Raw genomic sequence first — 14,060 nt, forward strand, 5'->3', positions numbered from 1 at the left:
CGGATCCCGGTGCCGACATGGCACAGCATGGCAAGCCATGCTGTGGTAGGAGTCCCATATATAAAGTAGAGGAAGATGGGCACGGATGTTAGCTCAGGGCCAGTCTTCCTCAGCAAAAAGAGGAGGATTGGCAGCAGTTAGCTCACGGCTAATCTTCCTCAAAAAACAAAAAAAGTAAATCCTTTAGTTTATCTTTAAATTATTGTCCAAATATCTTAAATTGCAAAATAAGAGCCCAATCCCTTCCATCATTCTCCTTCTCGCTGTATATATACCAAAATGGAGAGAAGTAAGACAGTGGGCCTGTTCCCCTTCTCTGAGTGTGGTTTATTTTCTGTTTTCCAGCCGTGGTCCTGAAGAGTTATCTTCCAAGAACCCAAGTAATACATTAACACAGGATGTTCCAGTGAAAGTCTTCCTCACAAAAAAAAAAGAAAGAAAGAAACTGAGAAGACTTCTCAGCTTCACGCTAAGACTGTTTTAGTTGGCTTGGGATGGGAGCCAATCAAGCACTGGTGTGCAGGAGCTGGCTCCTGAGAGCCAGTTTGAGCTCATCTCTCCCAACTCTGCAATCAATGATGCCACGTTGGTAGCCCGACACTGACCACGCTGGGAGTATTTACCCCACAGAAATCTTCAAATGCTACAAATCGGGGCTTTTTTCCTTGCAGATATCCAGCGTATCAGCACACTGTTAAAATTTTGTTTTCAAGTTCCCTACAAGAAATTAATGCACAGCTAGCGTTGAGAACCACTGCAAAGAAAGAACATACTCAATGAATTAATTTTTTAGGAGTCTGATATGTCTGCAATTACGTGTTAGCAGCCTTACTACCTGGTACCATTAACATGCAATATTTTATACACTCAATGTGCTGCAAAAAGTCTATATATAAGCTGTATTTTTAATTGGCTCAAATTTTCAATGTTAAAGAGAGCTTACTAATTTTTTAATTAAAAGTCTAATCATATTTTGGAATCTAAGAATTTGAGTGCTAAAGGGAATTTAAGAAGTAATCTAGTCCAACTCTTTCAGAATTAAAAGAAAAACCCACTAAGTTATAGAAAGTGAGATTTATATCCATTAAACTATGTAAAACAGTGCCAGGATCGTAAGGCCTGTCTGCTACCACACCAACTGAATTTCTATATGGTGGGTTTGTTTAAAAAACGAAGAGCCAGCCTGATGGCATAGTGGTTAAGTTCATGCGCTCTGCTTCAGGGCCCAGGGTTTGCCAGTTTGGATCCCAGGTGCAGATGTATACCCCGCCTATGAAGCTATGCTGTGGCAGGCGTCCTACACATAAAATAGAGGAAGATGGGCACAGATGTTAGTTCAGGGCTGATCTCCCTCAGCAAAAAGAGGAGGATTGGCAGCGGATGTCAGCTCAGGGCTAATCTTCCTCATAAAAAAAAAAAGAAGAAGAGAGAAAAAGAAACAGTTCCAATATGACCTTTTAGTTCTTGTCCCGAAGAGCCTAAGTAGTAATAAGGTCCATGACCCTAGAAAAACTCAAACTTTCAAATAAAAGTGTCAACACACAGCCTAAGGGAAATAATTAAATAGCATACCTATTTGCATACCTCATGTTTGAGTACAGCAAATACTTGTATTGAAATCATCTCTCATGGAAAGAACGCTTCCCTTCTCACAGGATGTTGAACAATTACACAGATTAGAGCACTGCTCTCACAGTTCCCTACCCACGTAACCTTGTGCACTGATGAAAAAATAATACACTACTGGTTGGTCGCTTAACCATAATAAAGAGGAGATATAAACACATACCCACGCGAGAAGCAACAGGTTTCTTTTCACTGTTCCACAGTATCCTAACATGCCCACTATGATAAGGAAACAGCAAACAGCGATCATGACCGGATGAACCACAGGAAAGTAAGTCAGGATGACAGCCTCCTCCACCCTGAAAGAACAACGGCAATGTCATATTATAAACAAAATATAGTCGAGATGCACCCAAGACATAGGAAGACACAATCGTGATTTGGGTTAACGATCCTTTAAATCATCATGCCTCAAAACTGATGACTGTATTCCTATTCTCAAAAGCACCAATGGGCTTGCTTGTTTTATTTTGTTTAGTTTTTTATACAAGTGGTAGCATTCCTACCTCAACTCATTTAAAATATATTTTAAGAGAGGAGTCCTCAATAAGAAGTCGATCTACAATTAGCTCCGAAGCCTTAGCCTGAGGAAACCCCACAGGACCCTTCGCTATCTTCCAGCTGAGAAGAATCTCCCTCTTCTCGGATCCGGGACTCCAAGTGCAGCTCTTTCTTTCTCCCTCACTACTGACCCTTCCCCAAAATGTGAAAGACTGCTATGTAATGGGAAATTGGTCTGTATTAAAAGAAAGAGGAAGGGAGAGAGATGATTTTCGTTAGAAAACTATGAAAAAATCGTTCACTAGAACTATAATAGTAAGGATAATAATAATTATATCAAAAATTACCATTGCTAAGCTCCATTGTGTTAAGGATTTTACAAAAACGCATCTCAGTTAATCCTTACGACATTTCAGAGTGATACACATATATTACAATCCCCATTGAGAGATGAAGAAACTCAGGGTGGGAGAAGTTAAGTAATTTGCCCCTTGCGATGTCAGTGGTTCAACTTTTGAAATTTGAGAGGAAAATGGCGTTGCTGGGTTTGGTTTTCACTAACTCAGGAATACGAAGGTAAAAAGGTTGGCAGTGATTTTCTTAGAGAAAAGTAGCTATGCTGTCCTTTCTATGCAAATATGACGTAACTGACATACTGTCAGGAGGACAGGCGACTGGTATTACCATACCCAGAAATGTTCTCTAAAACCAGTGGCGCACCTTAATGAGAATGCTAGAAAATGCAAGTGTCTGCAACAGAGGCTGCCATGGGCAGGAAACACTTTCCAAATGATCACGGAAGAGCACCACCGTCTAATCAGCTGAGAGCAATGGTAACAGAAACTAGCGTCTGAGGAAACCCGGTGAAAGAAATCAATCATTAACTGTAACGCCTACCTTGTTTCTGCAGTTAAAGTCAGAACATTATTTAGGTAGTCCCTCATCCAAGCAGAAACTGCCAACACACTGATGGACATTAACTGGGAGAAAAACAAATACAAATTGGTTACCAAGGATTTACGCAACATTCTCTGTAGGATTAACAATAAAAAAGTAAGGATTTTTATTACATAATCATGATGCTTTCTCCTAAGTACCATTTACCTCCTGTTGCAATTTACTATTACTATAAATATCTGCCATTCCGTTGTGTAATCATGTCATAGCCACTAAATAAAACGTCACCTGATAGGATATGGATAGCTAAACTATTAAATAGCTAATCCCAGGTTCAGGACAGGAATTGGACAAGATGAGGAGGCAACAGAACGACTAAATTATCAAACATATAAGATGAGCCCAAAACATGCTGGCATACTTAAAAGCAAGGAAGCCATCAAGTACTACTGAGGTTGTCAACAAAAGTCAGAAGAGCCAACTCGAAAAGTCTTCCATTGGCTAATGAATGTTAGTTAGACAATTTAAGCATCAAAATAATAGTAATAATAATAATGCAATGGTTTGAAACATATTAAATACGCTAAAATCTATGAACTTATAATAATACCTAAACAAAACTCACTGGTCACCTTTGTAGGATGTTGGATAGTCAACTCACTCTTCAGAAAACTGATAAGAATCCACTATTCATTCTACCTTTCCTATACAAACCAAAGAGAGAACCAAAGACTTAATGAAAGTTTTTACAGAAGAAGTGCCGCTAATGTGTGCAGAAAGTATGATAGAATATGACTATTTAAGAACCCTTTCTGAAATAATAGACCTCTAGGCAAAGATTCCCCAGTGGCTGCCAAAATTAGCAGGTCAGTGGTGCTCAGTCCTGTCTGTAGATCAGAATCACCTAGGACTCAAAAAATTACTCAGGCCAGGTCCACCCTGGATCAATTCTCGGGAGCAGGGCCTGGGCATCAGAAATGTGTGAAGGTTCCTCAGATGTTCTAATGTGTAGTTGGGGCTGAGAACTACCGCATTACATGGATGGCTGATGGGGACTTTAGAACGGAGAAGACCAGGCTGATGGAAAATACCAGACCTCACTGATCAATTTCAGTATCACAAAAAGAGAAAATCAGGTACAATGTGTCCCCCAGTGTGACACAATCGGAAGTGCACAGAGATACCCTTGAAGTATTTTCACAAAAAGTCAAATCTGAATCTAATCAAGCCTCCAGCTCTATCAGTTTATAGGAAATATAGAAAATAGATTTAAACTTGTTAAATGCCCCCAAAGGGATGCAATCAGCAAAATCGAGAATATGAGAAAGTTTACAGGACAAATGATATCGTTTCTTCAACTAAAAAGACTGGCAAGTGGGGAAAAAACGAAGGAAGGAGAAACTGTTATAAATTTTTAAAGATTTAAGAGATTACCCAATGCAAAATGTTTACCTGATTTGGATCCTGATTCAAAAAAATCAATCACAAAGGGACAATTCATGAGATAACTGGGGCTCTTTTAACATGACTGGACATTTGAAAATATTAAGAAATTATTGTTTATTATTTTAGATATGACAATGATATCACAGTTAATTTTTAAAGGATCCTTATCGTTTAGAGATATATGCTGAAGTAATCATGAATAAAATATAAGGTGACTGGGATTTGGCTTAATCAATAGTCATGATACGTGCGGTTAGGTGGGAAGTGGAGCCTACATTGATAACTGTTGAAACTGGGTAATGGGTAACTGGGGATTAATTATACTGTGCTTTCTACTTTCGTATATGTTTTAAATTTTCCATAATTCAAAACCGTTTTTAAAAAAAGAAACTAGGGGCCAGCCCTGTGGCATAGTGGTTAAGTTCCTGCACTCCACTTCGATGGCCCGGGGTTCACAGGTTCGGATCCTGGGCGCAGACCTAGCACCATTCATCAAGCCATGATATGGTGGCATCCCAGATATAATAGAGGAAGATTGGCAACAGATATTAACTCAGGGCCAATCTTCCTCAAAGAAAGAAAGAGAGAGAGAGAGAAAGGGAAGGAGGGAGGGAGGGAAGGAGAAAGGGAAGGAGGAAGGAAGGAAGGAAGGAAGAAAGTAACTAGAACATGTTCAAAAAGAGTCTATCAGGGAAGCTTTTCTAAAAGCTGAAAGTTAACCTAAGTTCTGACAGTTTTTCTTATTTTGATGGAACTCTTTCTCAAATGTGCCTTATACTTATCTTCTTAAGCACAACATAGTGAAATTCAACTAACTTGATTTTTAGTAATTTCTGCCATCTTAATGAACATCAGTTCTCATTGTGTCTTACAGATTTAGCTGTAAACGTTGATATAATGAATATAAAGGTAGGAATGAATCTGTTCTGACTCAAGCAATGGCCATGAAACATGCTTTCTGGATAACAGCTCCAGAGTAAGCCGATCGCGTAGAGCTCTACGACCGCTTGTAACATGAAGTATGGCTGTCTGCTTGGAAAACAAGCGAATTCACTTGTCCACCATTAGATTGCAAATATATGCTTAACACCTACTATCTGCCTTGTACTGTCTGTATGAGACTCAGAGACTCAACAATGAATAAAAGAAGCAAAATCCCAGCCTTGGTGGAGCTTCTTGAGGGACACAGGGAATAAATACACAAAGCAGATAATTACAGACTATAAAAAAGTACCATCAAGCACGGAAAAGTGAAGTAACCTCCTCAAAGTCTCACAGATCCTAAGTGGCAGAGCTGGGATTCAAACCCAGGCCCTCGGGCTTTGGAGAGCTAGGTTTAGTCACTAACTGCCTTCCACGTTTAGAAACAAGCATGATAAGTTCCAGAGATGGTGAGGAGTCTAGCCTGCATAGCGTTCAGCGTTCCTTTTAAAAAAAGGAGGCAGTGCCAGGTGGTCTGTAGCAGTCAGGCTCAGTCTGAATATCTGAACCATATTCTTTGGTGAATGGGGGTTCAGGGGTCAATGGCCTAAGTCAGGTTAAGAACCCTGGGACAACAGTTCAGAGAAGAATTCGGCCAGTTATTATCCTCATTTCTGCTGGGAATGAAGAACAGATTGTAAATCTAATAAAAGTTACCCAGTGGGTCGGCCACAGTGTATTAGCCATGCTTCGAGCTTCTGTAAACTTGAGGCTTTAACATCTTTTCTACAGGCATATGCTGGAAACACCTTGGTCTAGAGAAACTAATAATATGCCTGAGTCACCCTGCCTTGGCTTCCTGCCTTCCTGGTTGTCCGCCTTCCACCCACCCTGAAGAGGAGTCCTTCTCCCTGGGACGGGACACAATTCTGATTTTCAAATACAAACCAACCAATCCAAAGCCCACACCCTCAACCAACTTCTTTATGGAGCTCTCTTACTCCAGGCCACTCTATATTGGCCCTAATCAACCCAAAGTTCAGGTGCCAGACAACTAGGGACAGCCCCTGTACTCCAGAGCCTGCTGAAAGTACTCAAACTAGCCAATCCTAAACTTAGTGACCCTGGCTTGCGCATTCCTTCTGAAGGAAACCACAATAAAAACACTTGCCCAGTCCCCATCTCTCTCTCGGCCTTGCAACCAGTGATTCCTCTCTTGCCCGCCCCCTGTGATGAGCATAACACACTATCTTCTCAATGGCAGTCGTCTCCTGTTCTTTTGACCTAAATAATGACACCTAGATAATAATAGAAGCTATTAAAACACAGGGCTAGCAGAAGCCCATGGACTACTTGATTAAATCTGAGGCTATATATTCTCTACTTGGCTATACGTGTCTTTCAATACCTTGTAAGTTTCATGAGGGACAGGAAAGTCCATTAACGTGCTATTTTATTTAATTACCTCATTATTTTGCAGCTATAAATAATTCTCTTCTCTCTTTATCACTCTTCAAAGTAATAGCTGATCTTGGTTTCTCCATCCTCTAATTTCTTACAGGCTGTTTAGCCAATTTTCAATATCATAGCTCTGAGAGTATCAATATTATCAGATCCTTCATTTTGTATATTGTACTGTGTATTGACCAGCTGCTCTCTGCCAGGTGCTATGGTATGTGCTGGAGATACACTGATGGGCAGTAACAGACACCATCTCTCTTCTATGGTAAAATTAACTAAGTGGACACACGCTAATCAACTCATCAGAGATTCAAATGTATAACTGCAAACTGTAATAAGTATTGGAAAGAAATAATACAAATTGTTATGAGAACTCTTTTTGGGGCACCTGACCTATTCCACGGGGCCAAAGGGACTTCTCTAAGAGAGCTGAGAACTGAAGGGTAATTATCAAATTAATTAGGGAGAGGGAAGTTGAAAAGAACATTCCAGTGAGAAAGAACAGCAAAGGTCCCAGGGTGGAAGGCAGCATGATATGTTCAAGGGAAATTGGCTGGTGGTGAGAATGGAAAGTCAGGCAGGGGGCAGATCACACAGAGTCTTCAAGGTCATTTTAAGGATTAGGGTCTTGACCATGATGATAATGAGAAGCCATCGGATTAAGAAGCCTTGTTTTGAATTCCAGCTCTGCTCCTTTTTAGCTATATGACTTTGGGCACGTCATTTAATCTTTCCTAAGCCTCAGTTGCCTCACATATAAAATGTTATAATAATAAGTCCTACTTTGTAGAGGCTTTACATGACAAAAATACGCAGTAAGATTCTTATTTATGTTACCTATATCATCTCTAGTCACTTCTGACCTCAGGGCTTCCTTTTCATCTTTCTCAGTCAGTTCAACAGACTAGACAACTCCTAAATCATCTCAGAAATGGAATCTTCAGACATCAAAGGTCTACCAAATGGATGAGGGAGGAAGCTCTGTGATGTGGCTACCTATTGGACTTCCACGGCCATTCTCAATTTGAACATCTCTAAAACTGAATTCATCTCCACTCCTCTGGAAGCCTGTGTGTCCCTTGCAGTTTTTCCTATCTTGGTAAATGGAATAATCAAGGCTTCAATCACATAAACTGGCAACTTGGCAGGCAGCCTGAGCCTCTCCCTCTTCCTCTGTCCTACATCTAATTACTTTCAAGTCCTACAGATTGTTCCTGCAACACATCTGGTGAATTCCTCCCCCTTTCCTGCCACTTCGGGCTGGTTCAGGCCCTCACTCTCTTGCCAGGCAATTATAGCCACCTTATCACAGAACTCTCCAGCTCACAGACTCCACCTCAAAGTCACCCTTCACTTAGCTTGATAAATCACAGATCAAGTTCTTCTGCTTAGAAAGCTCTAATAGCTGCCCCTTATGGCTCCTCCCCAACTCTCACTTCCATTTCCCCTGACTCTCTCCTAGAGAATAGAGATTAAACTCTTTAGTAGGACACACCAGGCCCTCTTCAGTCACCCATTAACTTGTCTCTTCAACCTGCTTCCTGCCAGCTCCTTCACACACACATTCTGTACTCAGACGACAAAAATCCGCTTGGACTTCTCCAAAATGCACCATGAGATCTCCCGAAGCCTTTGTCTTTGCCCATGCCGTTCCCTCTCCCTAGAATGCTATCCTGCTCCAGCCTTTCTATCCTCATGAACAGGGCAACCTTATCCTTAAAGACCAGCTCAAATACCAGCCAGAGTGTAAAGATTTTCTCCCAACTCCCTCCTCACCCACAGCCAATGCTCTTATGCAGACCTCACAGAGCAGCCGTCTACTGTTTCCTATTTGACCCCCCCATCTCACTCCACTGGAGGGTACAGACACTATTTAGAACCCCACCACACAGCAGAGTACCAGGCCCAGTAATGAGGCCTAGTATTTATTAGATGAATGAATGAGGAAATAATTAAACTAAAGGGAGATGATTTCAACTTGCTAGATAAGCTAACCATCAGAGATCTTTACCAAAAATTAGGAGATGCTTTAACTAAGCTTTCTATACTGGAAGTTTTCCACTAGAGAGATGCTTACTGAATCACAAAATCTAAGATTTATATATCAGGTCAGAAGCTGGCTTAAGTGTTCTAAAAAGTCCTTTAAACTTGGCCCTACTGGTTTACTGGTTTTTTCACAGGAGTTACCCAAGCATCATGGCTGTCCACAGAATGTTAGTCAAAATAAAGAATATCAGTACAAAGCTTTCTCTTACAGTAAACAAGCAACTCTGGGAATAAACATCTTTTTAGTATGACATGAATTCCAGCTGCATTAAATGTGTGAGAACAGTTGCATTCTCAAAGTGCCATTTTACTCACTGAGATTGAGAAAATAATAACAGAATCAACAAATATGCTGCATGCTATAGCAAGAAACTAAGCTAAAATGAGGCAAGGTCACCTCAATAACTGAACCTGATGTCAGTAAACCTAGAAGCACAAATGCAAGCCAATTCAAGACTCCTTACTAATAATGGTATTTTCTGCTAACTTTCCAAATTAAAATAAAATAATTCTTCAACTGTCAGTCATGACGATTAAATCATTAGCAACATTGTAGTTATCATATGTAACTAGGAGTATAGCTCCTTACATTTTCTCCAATATTGTAAAATATTATTTGTACTTCAAGGAAATATTTAGAAAATAACACAAGTATTACTTTATAGAAATATATTTAACGTACAACTTAGCAGGACAGTTGTCAGATTCTGTCTTGGAAAACACTTAGAAAATGCAAGCTCTCCACAAATATTTATAAATATGAAATTTACAGTGCTGGAGATATATTCTGGTTTTGCTTGCGTCCAATTAAGTAAAAATAAGTATTAAATCAAGTTGCTTTCTAAATCAGAATTTTATGAGTAGGCACATTCCCTAAATTTATTATGAAATGCATACCTATAGTATCCATCAAAGAGCAAGGTCACAGTCAAAAGCAGACTTTTAAATCCTTCAACTCTCTGCCATACATGCCATACATGATATACAGTCTCATAGAAGGTGACAGTGACACAAGCATTCCTGTTCAAGGCTGACAGATGTCTAAAACCACACACCTGAACTTTCCTTTGTATGTCAAATCTGTTAGTAAAGAGCAGAATGCAGAGATCACAATGTTAGTTACAGTTCTGTCTGTACAGACAACCAGGACAAGTAATTCAAACTCTCAGAACCTCTGTTTTCTCATCTTAGAAATGGAGAAATTTGGGGCTGGCCTGGTGGTGCAGCAGTTAAGTTCACACATCTACTTCGGCAGCCCAGGGTTCGCCGGTTCGGATCCCGGGTACGGACATGGCACCGCTTGTCAAGCCACGCTTTGGCAGGCATCTCACATATAAAGTAGAGGAAGATGGGCACAGATGTTAGCTCAGGGCCAGTCTTCCTCAGCAAAAAGAGGAGGATTGGCAGCAGATATTAGCTCAGGGCTAATCTTCCTCAAAAACAAAAGAAAAAAATTGGAGAAATTGGACTAGGTGCTTTTAAAATTCCCTTTATTCTTAAAAAACAAAAAAGGATTCAAATTGTTATTATTTATTGAAAGTAAAGGTAAATCAATTCTTGATTGTTTGGAGGCTGGCAGCCCAGGGTCAGTACTTCTCAGTAACATGTGTATTTCATGTTCCCATGCCTGCTCCCCTCTGCCTTTTGGTCAGTTCATGCCTCACCAGCTTCCCTTCTACCAAGGGACGAGCAGCGGAAAAGAGAGCAGACAGCTAACACTATTCACGAATGCTGTGAAAGAGCAGGCAACGTAAGTGATGGCTGAAATGAGTTCCGGAGATGACTCATGGGCATCATTTACGCATGAACATCTATTAATTAGAGCTGAATAAATCAATAGCACCCTGGAGCTGTTCTGACTAATGGTTTTTATAGATCATCACGCTGCCCTGTAGACAGGGAGACCATACATCCTGCTCTGACCGGAGAATCTGCTTTGAGCCTGCGTGGTTGTGGTTTAATTATTAGTAGACATCCTCTGCACTTCACTCCCACAAGTGTCCTGATTTCCATGACAAATTATCTGGTCACCTTGTAAGCACTGCAGGTAAAAGGAGGGTAAAATGGGTCCCTCGACAGAGCAGTTTCTGTGCAGTCCGGCAGCAAACTCCAATTCCACTTCTCCAGCGCCCCAGCTTGCGACTGCTCTGAGTGGGGAAGTATGAGTGAGGAATCTGCTGCTCCAGTCTGCAGCAGGGTTGTGCTGCAAAGAACTCTCCATGCCTTTCTCCTCAAAAAGCATTCCTTACGAAGCATGCAGTGGCCCCTTTGCACAGCTGACCCACACTATATTAAAAAAGTGAATCAGCTTTGCCCAGAGACTAAAGTTTACTTTAAAAAAGCACTAACATTCAGGGGCTGGCCTGGTGGCACAGTGGTTAAGTTTGCACACTCTGCTTCAGCAGCCTGAAGTTCTCGGGTTCAGATCCTGGGCACAGACCTACACACTGCTCATCAAGCCATGCTGTGACAGCATCCCACATACAAAAAAGAGGAAGATTGGCACAGATGTAGCTCAGGGACAATCTTCCTCAAGCAAAAAGAGGAAGACAGGCACAGATGTTAGCTCAGGGACAATCTTCCTCACCAAAAAAAAAAAAAAAAGTACTAACATTTGTTGGAGCATTCTCTATGATTCCACAGGAAAAGTTAAGGAAAACTTGAATGTCTTTCATGGTATAAAGTTGGGGGGCATCAATTTAAAAAGTAGTATTTTAATATGACATTATAAATGCCATGTGAATGCAAATATCCACTTGTCAAGAATCTCCTTAGAGTATGCTGGGTCAAACACCTAAAGTTCACTACAGATGGCCAGAGAAAAAGAAACACTGAGCCTTCTGTTTGTTTTGTCTACCTTGCATATATCCCCAAAGCGCAAACTAAATTTCCTGTCCACTTTTTAGGTTTTCTTTTCATATTTAATAATATGTTTAATATTTAATAATAAGTTTCTTTGAATAATATTTAATAATAGTTTTCTTTTCATATTTAATCAGGGCAGTCCCTCTCTATTGCTGCTGTCTTTAGCAATGGTAAGTGAGAAACAATGGCTCCTATCTATTGGTGAGAAATAGGAGTTTAAAACACAGACAGAATATTATATTTTCAAAAAATAATAAACAAACATTTTGATGAATGTTAAGTGTTTGACAATAACAGGAATGTCCAAAAAGAACCATATTTATCCATACTTCCAATAGCAGAAAATTACTGTCTAAAGAAGGCAAAAGTCTGAAATGGAGGAAGGTTTCATTTATTTAGATAGTATGCTATTTAAAAAGTAAAAGTGTGATAAATTTGAAATAAAAATAACCCATTTCCTCGCTCCATCATGGCCCGAATGTGAATCATGGTCTCCGAAGAGGTCTCAGGGCAGTTTACTCACATGCACGGTGTCCCATTACCAACCATGGCACTCATGACAAACCTAGAAGGCCCAGTGCTGCCTGCCAACCCCAGAACAGCTCCCGGGGATCAGGGTTCTTCACAACATGGACGAGCCACTCAGATGGCAAACCTAGGTGACTGGACCCATAGCAAAGAAGAGAATGCAGTGCATTTGTGATCTTGAATGTGCTGTGGATTGTTTCCTCTTACACATGTCTATGTCTCACATTTAAAAAAAAAAAAAAGCAAGATGTATTTTTTCAATTAAAAAAAATATCCCCCAGTTTGATTTTCAACTCCCAGAACAGCAAAACATAAATCCATAGGTCTTCAGTGTTTTCCCAATTAAGATTTTTTTTTCCTTTCCCTAAAATCCTTGTGGAGCAGAGAAGAGGAGAAGGGACCCGTATGGTAGAAATAGACAGGACAAAGTTCTCTTTAAAATGTCAAGTGAAGAGTAAACGGCTACAGCTCTTGATCTCAGAGATTAGGAGGGCAGGTTTCTCAGTCCTGCAAAACCAGAGACAGGAACAATCTGCCTCTCCACGCTAAGGATGTGAAGTCTGGTTTAAGTGAGGTCCATATGCCACACTGGTTCATTCTGCTCCTAATTTCAACGAGAACTAAAACCAAGGGCTGAAGCCTTGCTCCTCAAGGTGAAGCATGCCGACCAGCAGCAGCAGCGTCACAGAGGAGCTTTTCAGAAATGCAGATGCCCAGGCCCAACCCCAGACATACTGAATCAGAACCTGCATTGTAATGAGATGCCCAGGTGACTCCTGTGCACATGGAGGTTTGAAAAGCACCGCTCCAGAGGACTTGGAATGAGCAGGTGAACAGCTAATCCCTTTCTACTGAGGATGTTTACTTCTCCACAAATAAATTCACCACCCTTTCCAGTAGTACAACTTCCACCATACCTGGAGGAAAAAAATTAGACTTTGAATCCCTGTTCTAGTCCTTGCTAGCAAGTTACTGAACTTCTCTGAGTAACTTCTCTTTACCTAAAAAACAAGCGCTATTTTCCAGGGCTCTTAGGAGAATGAGATGAGAGAGTAGTGTAAGAATGCCCAGGCATGCGCCTAGCACAAGGCTGAAAACTGCTTCTGACTCACAAGGAAATATAGGATCTGCAAACATTGCTTTAACACTGAAAAAACAACATCAATTTTCCCAAAGTTAGCATGTACATTTCATACAAATCCAACAAAAATCCCGATGGATATCTGTAATTGTATAAAATAATGTTAAAGTCCATACAGAAAAAGAAACCTTAACCAAGACAAGAAAGGTAGGTACATTAAAAGAACAGAAGAATGTAAAATAATATATAAAATTCTAGAGAAAAATTCTATTAAAAACAACATATAAAAATGTGTTTATTACATAGCAACTGATAAATAAAATCAACAGACAAGAGGGCATACCTAAATGGTAAATATGAAATATTTAATGAATATGAACTATGCAAAGAAATGATATATATGAAAATATGTAAAGTGACGCTCATGTCCAATGGTAGTGGAGGAAGTAAAAAGTAAAGTAACAGTGACATAATGCTTTAAACCCTTCAGACTGGCAAAAGTTAAAAAGTGCCATAACGCCAACAACATGGCAGCAAATATTTGTGTACAGGTGATGGGGGTGTACTGGTGCTTTTATTTAGAGGACAGATTCCCAGGACAGGATTGCTGGGTCAAAGAAACGTAGCAGTGGCAGCGGTAGGAGCAGTATTAATCACAAAAACAATTACTACTATAAGGATTCCTTTG

General features: G+C 40.2%; 1 protein-coding gene across 5 annotated transcripts in view; it reads right to left on the reverse strand.

Annotated features, from left to right (window-relative positions):
• Positions 1-14,060, reverse strand: part of TSPAN12 (tetraspanin 12) — a 112,007-nt gene that overhangs the window by 48,904 nt on the left and 49,043 nt on the right. For all 5 annotated transcript variants that reach the window (XM_070512415.1, XM_070512414.1, XM_070512429.1 and 2 more), the window contains 2 exons: positions 3,025-3,107; positions 1,790-1,925 (listed from right to left, as the gene is read on the reverse strand). In XM_070512415.1, the coding sequence (XP_070368516.1) occupies positions 1,790-1,925; positions 3,025-3,107 (219 nt within the window). The remainder of the gene's footprint in view (positions 1-1,789; positions 1,926-3,024; positions 3,108-14,060) is intronic.

Source organism: Equus asinus, chromosome 1, assembly GCF_041296235.1.
Source record: "Equus asinus isolate D_3611 breed Donkey chromosome 1, EquAss-T2T_v2, whole genome shotgun sequence".
Lineage (NCBI taxonomy): Eukaryota > Metazoa > Chordata > Mammalia > Perissodactyla > Equidae > Equus > Equus asinus.